The sequence below is a fragment of the Cygnus atratus genome, chromosome 2, assembly GCF_013377495.2.
Source record: "Cygnus atratus isolate AKBS03 ecotype Queensland, Australia chromosome 2, CAtr_DNAZoo_HiC_assembly, whole genome shotgun sequence".
Taxonomy (NCBI): Eukaryota; Metazoa; Chordata; class Aves; order Anseriformes; family Anatidae; genus Cygnus; species Cygnus atratus.
This window is the reverse complement of record NC_066363.1, coordinates 128,896,928-128,908,914: the sequence shown is the minus strand read 5'-3', so window position 1 is coordinate 128,908,914 and position 11,987 is coordinate 128,896,928. Positions and strand designations below refer to the sequence as shown.

Sequence of the window (11,987 nt, the reverse complement as noted above, 5' to 3'; positions counted from 1 at the left end):
TAATTCCTCCTCTTTGATTTTTTTGACCTTGTTTGGCTTGTTAATAGTATTTTTTTTATCAGATTCTTTGCTCTGTTGCTCTGTCTGCTGTCCTGACAAAGAGGAGGAGGGAGGAGGAGGAGGAGGAGGAGGAGGTGGTGGAGGTGGTGGTGGTGGTGGTGGTGGAGGTGGTGGTGGTGGAGTCTGCAGCAAAGGTTTGGAGGGGGCACTGCTGAGAGACAGGGCAGGAGACGAAGTAGCTGAAGTAGGAAACCCAAGCATGCCTGCACCAGGAGATGTTAAAGCTGAAAACAAAAATATGACTGTCATCAATGCACAAGGGAAAATACAGATTTTAACATTCAGCATTTCTCAAGTGTTCTGGAATTACGTATGGCATGAATAAACCACACTTTAAAAAGGCTTTTAGTACATTTCTGTGAATCTTACAGCCTCAAATTCACAATAAACAATCTACAGCAAAACAACATATTTTACTCACTTTACAATTCTGATTCTACTAGCATGGGGATCGTGCATGAATCTCTGTCTATAGAAAAGTCCCACAAAAGGCAGTGGAAGTCAAACCAGATCCATTAGCAGGATCAGATTCATACCTGTAGAAATAACACTCTCCTTTTTCTTCATTTTCTTCCATAGGCTCAGTTGTAGATTATTAAAAAAGAAGCATTAAGCACAGTGAGAGTGCTTCCCTCTAATTGATACTTTGAGAGATCTCTACTTTGTTGTTCATTTTAACTAATTTTTATCGTGCCTCTGGGATGATATAACCCACACATCCTTCACCTAAGAAACCTGGTAATTATGGTGCTCACTACAAGTAATTAGCTCTCAAATAAAAAGGAATCTTTATCCAAATTGCTGGGGGAAAAAGCAATAATAATAAAGAAAGAAAGATGTTTAGATAAGGAAATATCAACAGGAAATAACCACTCAAAAATCTAACAGAACAAGCAACCAGGTCAACACTATTCATTACTGGGACACCACACAGCTTACATTTTCATTTTTGAGACTTTGAACAGAGCTTTTCTTTACAGTGACAATCAGGTCAGTGCTGTATTTGCTGGGAAATAAGTGTAATAGCACTAAAATACATTGACACAGGAACGCTGCTGTTCTCGGCTTACTTGAAACATGCAGACATGATGTCCTCCACCTCATTAGAGAAAGCAACCTAAGGATGGACTGGGTTCTGTCTGGAGGGTGCATACACACAAGAAGTATGTCTCATATATTAATGGAAAAAATCTTTTCTGTGTTTCAAGTACCCAATATAGTGCAGTGGCTGGTAACAGTCTATTAAAAAGCAACTTCTGTGAGATGTATAGTTGCTCAGAAAATTAAATGATGGCACAGGGTAGAAAAGGCAACTAACTCTAAGGGGCTGTACATTACACCCATTGTCATTTCTTCAGGCAAGTAAGTTTGCTAGAGGAAAGAACACACGAAGTGTGTGATGCTCACAGAATTGTAAAAGTAAAGCAAAGTGAACAGCTTACTTGTGCATGGATAAGAGAACAATAAATGCAGTCTCTGTAATGGCGGTTAGATGGGTATTAGCTACTAGGAAGCATTAATGGAGTGAACAAGAATGATGCTTAAATCATCAATATCCAGGTGCTTAGCATTACTTAGGAATGAAGCAATTAGGATTCAAAGAGAATAATTATCAGATTTAAAAAGAGGCCATTTAATGTTTGTCGCTGTGTCATTACTCCTATTCAATGGTAGGGAAACACTAAGGAGTTAAAAAGCATCGTGAACATGGATTAGATAGTACGGTGAAACAAGTCACAACAGTTATAATTAAGAAGTGGGTAATTGTCACAGTTACTGCACAGTGACATGGAAGATGCTATTGTTTGCCCCTATGCTTTCAACAGGAAGTAACAGGCAATTGAGTATGAAGTCTGCTGAAAATGTTTCAGATGATAAATACTGTAGATGGAAAACTCATGAATGATGCAATCAGTATGAACTGCTGCCCCAGCTCTGTCATGGTTTTTGGACTGTCGGCTACTAACAATTTTTTCTGATTTCTTTCTATTCTTAATCTCTTCAACCCTTACACATCATGTTGTCTTCATTCTGCTCACGTTGATGATGAGCAGCCAAGATCTATTGCATTTTTCAGATATTCTTTGGAATTTAGTTGAAAGCTGAGAATGCATTTAAATATCCATACTAGCTACTCTAGAAGAGTGAAATCCACCTATTTTATTGAAAGTTAAAGGTGGAGCTGAGGGTATAAAAACTAAATGAACAAAATGTGATGAAAGAAATGCTCCATTTTCAGTCATGAGAGATGTAAAATAGAAAATTCACTAATCATGAAGAAACATTCTAATCTTCCTAAACTCTTTTAAGTGACTCCAAAAAAGGAGAGATTTCTCTTTCTCTTAGAGGAATCAGAGGACTAAAAATATAGAAATGAAACTGCTACCAATGGGCCAAAAGCAAACAGAGAACAGAATTTAGTGCCCTAATAACAAGGAAAGTAATTGCTGCTGAATCAATTTCCCTCTTGATAAGATTTTAAAAACCACTAAGTACATATTACCCAGAGATGTGTGCATTCTTGGAAAAAGCTGCTGTGAATCTTCAAGGCAGCCCAGGTTTAAGTGATATGCAAAAAAAACTATGGTAATGAAGATGACATTAAAAGGTTCATAGAACCACTATTAATAGCTAGAGGCAAGATGAAGCACTAGTTTTCTGCAAGGCATCACAGGCAAAAACACAAAGCTAAGAAGAAAAAAGAATGTGAATTTCAAGAACAGCTTAAAAAAAGCAGGTGAACTCTTCTATCTACAGTCATCTAGAAAACAATAAGGTACTTGAAGAACAAAGACAAGCCAGAAATAAAATTGTGTATGTATTCTGTATGTATTACAATTCCACCAATAACTCCATATTACGAATTATGCTGAGCAAACAAAGCAATGCCATTGAGAACTCACTCAGTATTTGATGCCCACAAGATGATATAATTATGTTACCTACAGAAATGTATCCCATAGGTGAGAATATACTTGGATACATCAGTCTAGAACCACACAATAACTTTGACATTGCAAAACACTCGTTTCAGAACCAAATAACTGAATTTAAAGTTAATGGGTCCTTTCAGTCAGAAATGGAGAAATTAATCTTATTTTGATAAGTGTAATAAACTTTGCAAATAGAAGTCCAGTCTGAGCAATATATAAAGGAGATAAAATGAAGCATTGTATAAATATTTCCCTCATGTGATTTAGCACTATTGTTCCATTTCAAACCTGTTGTAAAAACAAATATTTTATTTAGAAAAGAATAGTATTTTGCAAAAGTTAGTTGTTTTTACTCCTTTTTGGGAACTCATAAAGAGCAATGTTGGATGCAAGTGAAATCCCTCATAATATAAGTGAAAATAAAAAGGCTCAGTTCTCCGTCTAGCATGAGTAAAGAGAAGCACAAAAGAGAATTTTAAATTTGATGCTTATTACTGTAATTTCAGAAGTTCCCTGTCTTAGCAAACAGCAGATATTTTCTTCAAAAGTGAGTATTGTACTAATTCTGACATTTGTCCTTTAAACAAGCATGTAGGACAGAATAGATGTGTTTTACAACAGGAAATACCAACCCTGTAAGCATCAATGAGAACAGGTAAATATTTGAATATAAGAGGTCCTAGTGAGATTTCTTCTGAAGTGCATTTTCAGAATTGGGGCCAAAAGAGAAGAAATGACACAGTTGTAGAAGAATTCACAAGAAGTAGAGTTGAAGTATAGGATAGTCATTAGGGAGTTAGCTTCAGAAAATCCTTCACGTAAAGAATGATGCAGAACAATTGTCCTGCTGACTGAGAATACAAACACTGCTAGAAGAACCGTACCCAAGAAAAGCCTGCTTGGAAGCCTGCTTCCAAACAAATCATTCTTAAATACTTAGCATCAAATATAAATCTGAATTATCAACCAAAGCAGGGTATATAAGAAAATAGAAATGGGCTAATTAGGTGCAGGAAATACTGGTGTTGAGTACATACTGGAGAAAATCTGAGTATACTACTTTTTTTTTTTTTCTTTCAATATATATAATGAATGATTAAAATAATCTATTATTTCCATTCACTATAACTGCTCCATTTTGTATCATTAGGGAATGGAGATTTATGAATGTAAGTATTTGCCAAGGAACAAAAAGGGAATACGGGGGCTATTTAACATTTGGCAGAAGGGAAATAAACAAGACTCTACTAGCTGTTTTACACAGCGGGCTTTTGCCCACGATGGGCTAATTAACCTTAAGAAGATGCAAGATGAAAGGGGCTAAAAATCCATCTCAATTGTCAGAGCACTGTGTAGGCTATGGTACTAATGATTTAAGTTTGTCTTAGAGAAGACCTAATTTGTGGAAATTAGAAAATATAAAAAGTAAGTTACTATGCAACAGTTGGCCTGTTTACCTGGCATTCTGTTTTTATACTATTAACAGCAAAACTTAGATTCTGAGGCTGAATTGATGCCAGTAAGTTAAACAGTACCAGAGAACATTTCCTAAAAACTGAACTTGGTTATTTTTGAAGTTAAACAGTGAGAAAGGACGTTGGCACAGTTCTGGCCGACGCCAAGTAACATCCTCCTAAACAACACCTGGGAACAACTGAGAGGCTACCATGGGTGTTCAGCCATTCCCAGGTGTCACTTTGAATGTGGACTTCCTGTTTTTGAGACTAGGACAATGTAATGGTATGTTCCCAAGCAAATTTATTTTACTAGTATAGCTCAAGTCTGAGTTTTCTGGAGCCTATTTTACCTGAAGGTCAAACTAACAGAATCTATTTAGCAAAGTTATATGGAGAAACCATATCTATAATTTTAATGAACAATGACCAGCCATTTTTGGACCTGGACACTGTATGCCATTAAGAAGGAAATACAACAACTTTATATTTCCTTTATATGCACTCTCTGTGCCAATAAATGTTTGACAAAAGCCAGAGGGCAGTCAGCCAGAGACTCCATTGTGGAAGGAAAGCCATTCTGATCCAATGAAGAGAAAAGCAAGATGCTTTGACCACCACTTAGGGAAACAATAACATCATCATCATCAATCAAACCAGAGCTGCGTAGCAGAGAAGATATTGCTTAAGTCTTAGTTTGCCTAACAATACTAGTGATTAAGCCCCTACCTTACTTGCCAAAATAAATAAATAAATAAATAAATAAATAAATAAAAATTTAGAGACCAACAGCAAATGGAATTACTGGATAAAGTGAGGTGAAGTATCTCAACCAACTCCCTACCTCTGGTGTGCATGTATTTGATACGTGTAAAATTAGAGGATAAATGACCTTCAGTCTGCAAGGCTGTACTCACAGTGAACTCTGACTGCAAAATTGGAGCCTATTACACATACACACACACACACACACAAAAGCTTCATTTTTGAGGACTAAACACATCATTCTGCAGAAAATTTGATTCTTTAAGTTTAGTTAGTTATTTCAAGAAGAAGTGATTTCCAATTTGAGCAAAAAACAGATTCAACCTCAGCAAAACAGTTATGTGTTCAGTTTAAAAGCACAAGTCCAAGTGTAATGTTGCATGTCTGCAATAATTTTACCAATTAGGGTTAAGAGATATTCGGATACCCCTGGAATATGGGCAACAATGAAACTACCATTAGTAATCACCTTCAACAGAAAACTTATTCTATCAGTCAATTATTCAGAAATATTGTAGAGGGTCTTAGGCAACATTCTTTTTTTAGTATTTATTGTCAATTAAACAACAGATTGAACTGACTTAAGGTGTGGACCAAATGCCTGATGATCCACTAGTATGGGAATAATAATTCTGCACTTCATCAGACATTATTTTAAATGTTTGCATACAAAAATGTTACAGACAAAATTCTAATCCACGTTTTGCCTACAGCAACATCATTCAGAAAAAAAAAATCCCGTGTAACATTGCTATTATTACACTGGTGATGTTACAGAAGCCTAATATAGACTAAAAACATTTCTGTTGATTAGATTTCAATTAAAATTATATTTTTCTGTTTAGGGAAAACAGAGATATCATCCAGGCTGCAGCAACAATTCAGAATTGCACTGAGTATGCCTTATTGCAATATTTTTTAGCTACGCACACCAGCCTCATAAGCATCACAGAATTGCAGGGTCACAGAATGGTTAAAGTGAAAGGGACCTCTGGAGGTCATCTGCTCCAAACTCCCTGCACAGGCATGGAAACATTTAGCAGGTTGCCCAAGACCATGTCCAGGTGGCTTTTGAAGCTCTCCAAGGAAGGAGACTCCACAACCTCTATGGGCAATCTGTTCCAGTGTTCCATCACACAGTGATATGAATGCATAATATGCTGTTTTAGAAGGGGATGGTGACTAGGCCAGTTGATCAAATTAATAAAACAAGAAAATCATCCCCTTATAGACTTACTGTTTGAACTTTGTGGAAATCCAGGTAAGGAGGATGGACCATTCATTCCAGGCAGAAGAACAGGAGGAAGGCCAGGGAGTCCTGGATAAGCTGCTGGCAAACTGATACCATGAAGAGAACTGCTGTCCATCATGCCTGGTTGCTGTACTGTTAATCCTAGCACATCGGTAGCCTTCTTTATGCGATCCAATTCTTGCTGTGCCATCAGCTGTCTAACTGTTGTAGGAGCTAAATAATCTTTCTCCCGATCTAGCTGACTTCCCACAGTTTCTCTCACTTTTGTAATATGTTGTTTGGAAAATATGTGATCTCTTATGGACAAACGTGCGGAATATTTCACACCACATAGAGAGCATTCAGGCTTTGTTCCATCAGGCCCAGTCTGATTTATCATGAATGGCTTCCCTATGTTAATTTTGAATTTCTTTTCTTTAGCCCGTGCATTCTGAAACCAAACTTGGACCACACGTTTGGGCAGACCAATCTCATTCCCTAGCATTTCACATTCTTGCATTGTTGGAGTCCGGTAGTCACTAAAGCAAGCCTTGAGAACTTTAAGCTGGAGGTTACTCATTTGCGTTCGGAAACGTTTGTGGCCTGGCCGATCACTGTTTTTGGATTTAAAGGGATTGCTAGCTCCAAATGGATTAGGTGAACTTGGATCAGCTATGCTTGAAGTTTCACTGCGGTCAGCATTATCATCGGGGTCATCAGTAATGTAGTAACTTTGGTCATGATCACCATCCTTGTCACTGAAATGTATTGAGGGGCTTGTTAGGGAAAAGAGAAATTTATCATCAGTATTCTCATTTGTAGGTGTAGTTGCAGCTTTTGTTAGCATATCATTTGCAAGTGTTTTTGGTTCTTTGGGAGGTGATGCAGGCTTTGCATCCCCTGAACTGCCAGTCGTGCTTTCCATTTCATTGTTCCCCTCATCTCCTGTCGTGGCATCACTAATTGCTGTATTAATTGACGAAGTCTCATCAAAGTCAGTCTTGTTTTGATCATATCCAGAGTCAGTAGGAGGGGCATTCAAATTTTCTATATCCTCATTAGACTCTGCTTTAAAAGAAGAAGGACTTAAGAGATTCTTCGGTGACATTTCTGCAGTTTTGCTAACAGGGGTTGATACAGTGGAGGCTAATTCATTTTCACTTGATAATTCAGTTTTTGCTAATGACAATGATGGGTAATCAAAAAATATGTACTTTTGGGGACTTTCTCCTCCGTCTTCAGTTGATATCAAAGGACTTGGAGGCAAACTATAACCTGCCTGTTTCCCTTCATTCCAATGTCGAGAGCGAATATGACTTTCTAAAGCTGATTTTGCTTTAAACAGAGCTCGACAAAAAGGACATCTTTTATGGGACTGGGCTGGACCAACTGCACGGAATTGTCCCTTTCTTTCTCGGGCTCTTGTATTCTGAAACCAGACTTGTACAACTCTCTTTTTAAGTCCCACTTCACGTGCAATGTGATCTAACATCTTTCTGGTGGGGTTGGAATCTAATAGGTACTTTTCATAAAGTATTTCCAGCTGCTCTGGAGTAATTGTAGTTCTTAAACGTTTATCGCGATGTTGATCTTCTCCACTGTTTCCTCCCTCTTTCTCACTACAGTTATTGTCTTCTTTATCATCCAATTTTCGTTTCATGGAACCAGAAACTGTAACAGGGTGTGTCGTGTGTGATGAACCAGTCTGTGGTGGCATCTGAGCAAGAGAACTATTAAGTAACTGTCCAGTCATCAAAGGATTATTGGGGTCAAATATCATATAGGGCATATCCATTGGTCTTTCTAAAAACTGTGAGTGAAGAAATTGGTTTTGGGCTGCTAGGAAATGCATGTGCTGGTGCTCTTGCCAAAGTTCTAGAGTTGGAAAGGCAACTGTACACTGATCACATTGGTACTGTAATAACTGAGGAGGTAGACTGTTCTGTAGAGGAGTCATTGAAATTGGTAAAGGACTGGATGGAACAGGTGTAGTTTGTGATGCAGAAGGAGGTCTCCCTACTATTTGTGGTGGTTTTTGTTGCTGTGGTTGAGAGGCTGAGGGCTGAGGATCAGAAGGGTTTACTGGAGCAGACTGTACTGGTTTGGTGCTTTGGGAAGTTGTATCAGTTTGCTTAGAGATGGTTTCATTTTGTTTTGGTTTTTCTGTGGACTCCGGTTTAGGAGAAGCCTTCTCAGGTTCTGGTTTGGGTGATGGAATCAAAGGAGTACTAGAACCAGAGCCAGAGCTTGCTGCTGTGACTGCCAGGCTTTTTGATGAGTCACTTTGGCCTGAAACTGTGCAGTTCTTATACACTGTTTGATCAGAGGCATCCATGGAATCTTCAGTTTGGCTTTCATCTTGAGCATCATCATCTTCATCTTTATAACACTGCTTTTTCTGGTGTGTAATCAAATCAAAGATCCTGGGAAAAACTACACTGCACTTTTTGCACTGATATTGCATGTTACTAGTTCGAATGTAGCGCTCATTTGTCAATTCCCTTTTCTCATTGTCTTTAGTTTCAGCTTGATTTTCGTAACTTTTGCGAGCTTTTTGTCGTGCATTTTGGAACCATACAACAATAACTCGAGTAGGTAGGTTAAGAACAGTTGAAAGTTGTTCAATTTCATCATCCTTTGGATAAGCATTTGTATCAAAGAAGTCTTGGAGGACACGAAGCTGGTAGTCAGTAAATCGTGTCCTAGATGATCTCTTGCTGAAAGATGCATCAGACTTGTAAGGTTCTACAGTTGAAGGTTGGGGATCTATTCTGATATCTTCCAACACTGTTATGGGAGGGTTGCTGAAGTTATATGGAGAATCTTTATTTCTCTGTCGTTCTTTAAACAGTGTATTACGAAACCAGTGCTTGATAACTTTCTGTGAAAGACCAGACTTCTCAGCCATTTCTTGGATTTGTTCTTCGCTTGGGGAATTGTTAATATCAAAATAAGCCCGCAATATTTTTAACTGGTCATCTGTAATTCTTGTACGTGGGCGCTTGAACTGAGAGTGGCGCAGGAAATTGGGATCTAAGCCCAGCTGCTGCTGACAAAGCTGGGTAAGATCTGCAGACAAAGTATCCATTGGTGGCAACTGGAGGGCAAGCTGAGGAGGCAGTGCAGGATGCTGCACTGGCTGCATCATAATTGGAGGGAAGAGTGGGAGATCAAGTGAAACAGGAAGCTGGACTTGAGGTGGGGCTGATGGTGGTGGTGGTGGTGGAGGAGGTGGTGGTGGTGGAGGAGGTGGTGGTGGTGGTGTGGGTGGTGGAGCTTGTAAAGGAGTGGGAGTTGTGTTTTGAATTTTTCCAGCCCCAGCTGAAGAAGGCTGAGAAGGAGTTGGAGGAGGAGGTGGAGGCGGTGGAGGAGGTGGTGGTGGTGGCGGCGGTGTTTCTGGAGAAGATGGAGAAATTGGATAAAGCTTGTCATATGCCTCCCTGTACTGCCGGGCAAACTTTTCTAATGCTCCATATGGAAAAAATTGTCCATGCACATGTTCTTGGTGACTCTTCAAAATAAGAATATTGGAAAAGAGCTTACTGCAGGTTCCACATTCCAGTTTGTCTGTATTTTCACCTTCACCAGTCTTGCTTTTTTTCTGCACTTTTTGTCTGTTCTCATTGTATTGGATAACTAACTCAAACCCAAAGTTCTCCAACAAAGCCTTGGCTGCATTCCCCCTTGCTCCAGAAGCTATTCTGGGTGGTGGGATGGCTGGTTCTGAGGATTTTGGCTTCTTCATGTCTTTGTTTTCTTTTAGTCCTTCATTCTCATTAGTAAATTCTTGCTTTGGCTTCTCTTGTTTCTCAGAAATCTCTTCGGACTCCTTATATGATGGCATATCCTTTATCAACTGGCAGTCAGTACTTACTAAGCTGTTTTGCTCTGCTTTCATCAGCTTGTTGCTTTGCTGCTGCTGTTTTTGAGACTGAAGTTGGGGTTGAGTGGATTGGTACTGTTGTGCTTGTTGCTGCAGTATCTGAAGCTGTGTTTGGCCCACATGGTGCTGAGTTTGAATCTGCTGCTTCAAATCTTCTAGCAGTGATCCTGTCATACCAGCCATTCCAGGCATACCGAATGTGGCAGAACCAGGCAAACCCAGATCTGGGCTTAAGCTAAATTCTGTCCCAGGTATATAGAATGGGAAAAGGAACTGAGGCTGTTGAAATTGTAAGAGTGTTTCTGGTGTCATCGGAAAGTGAGGCAAAAAAGCTGGGTTTAGAAATTGGGGTTGAAAAAACGCAGCTTGCTGTTGCAGTTCATGCTGTAGTTGCATTTGAAGTTGTGCTGGTGATTGGGGTGGGTGATGTGTAGGCTGAGCAGAAATTAATTCAGAAGCTTGCTTTTTATTTAGTTCTTTGGCATCTAAATGTGTTTCTTTGCTGTTAACTGCTGGTAAGCTCATAGAATCTAGCATTCCTTGGCTGGGGCTATTAACATTCCCTGCTACACTATTTCCGCTACTTATATTACCACTTGGTTCTAATTTTGCAGCCCTTGCCTTTGTCTGATGAAGCACAGATCTCATATGGATTTCCAACGTAGAACTTTGGCTATATGCAACATTACAAATGCTGCACTTGTAGGGTTTGTTGTCAGTGCTGCTGTTAGTTTCTTGAGGGACAGGACTTGATGCTTCCTGCAAAACCTTTTTGAGTTTATGTAGATGGGAGACTGAGTTATAGTGGACCAAGAGAATGTTCTTTTGGGTGAAAGACTCTTTACACACTGTACACTTATATGGGCGAGACGGATCTAGAAATTTTTCCATAGTAAAATTTGGCCCTTTTCTGAAAGGTAAGGTCCGCTTTGGTTCCGAGCCCGTATCATCTGGAATAGAGCTACTATCACTTCCTACAGGACTTGCTTTTCCTTCCTGATCCATCTCATAATCTCTTTCTATTTCCTGTTCGAGTGCATGATCATCTTGTCCCATATTTTCACTTTCTGCCCAGAGTTCACCATTGACAGGTAAAGATGCGCACAGCTGCTGAAGTTCAGCTTCATTGAGTTCAGGGTGGCCTGCTTCCAAGTGTTTTTTTAAAGCCTGGAATGTACGGAAGCTACGTTGGCAAAGGCTACACATGGTAGCCGCCCGAATAGCATGATATTGGGAATGTATCTGAAGCTTCTGCATAGTCTTAAAAGCCAAGCTACAATGGTTACAACGGTACTTATAGACATGGCGGTCAGAAACAGAGAGCTGTTGCTTCTTCTGCTGTTCATTTAGCTGATCTGGCATTGAGTCAGTGGTCTTTACATCTTTACTGCTACTCTTATTCCAATCTGCTGTCTCAGTAGATTCCTTAGGTTGCTTCTGTTCCTCATTCTTAATTTCCATTCCAGCTTTTGATTCATCCATCCCAGGAGTACTTTTTTCATCCACAGGACTTTCACCTAGTTAAAGAAAGTGAAGTGTCTTTTATGCAGGTAGAAGGGAATAGCACATAATATTAGTGTTTTTGTTGTTGTTGTTGTTGTTTGTTTGTTTTCGATTGGAAATCAAGAGAGGCTATGTATGCTGTGTGTTAATATAAGTAA

The 11,987-nt window shown here is 39.2% G+C and overlaps 1 protein-coding gene across 4 annotated transcripts in view; it reads right to left on the bottom strand.

Moving 5' to 3' along the window:
- Positions 1–11,987, bottom strand: part of ZFHX4 (zinc finger homeobox 4) — a 152,935-nt gene that overhangs the window by 5,194 nt on the left and 135,754 nt on the right. For all 4 annotated transcript variants that reach the window (XM_035546473.2, XM_035546480.2, XM_035546475.2 and 1 more), the window contains exons 9-10: positions 6,450–11,843; positions 1–284 (exon numbers count right to left, since the gene is read on the bottom strand). The exon at positions 1–284 is cut by the window's left edge and continues 5,194 nt beyond it. In XM_035546473.2, coding sequence (XP_035402366.1) covers positions 1–284; positions 6,450–11,843 — 5,678 coding nt within the window. The remainder of the gene's footprint in view (positions 285–6,449; positions 11,844–11,987) is intronic.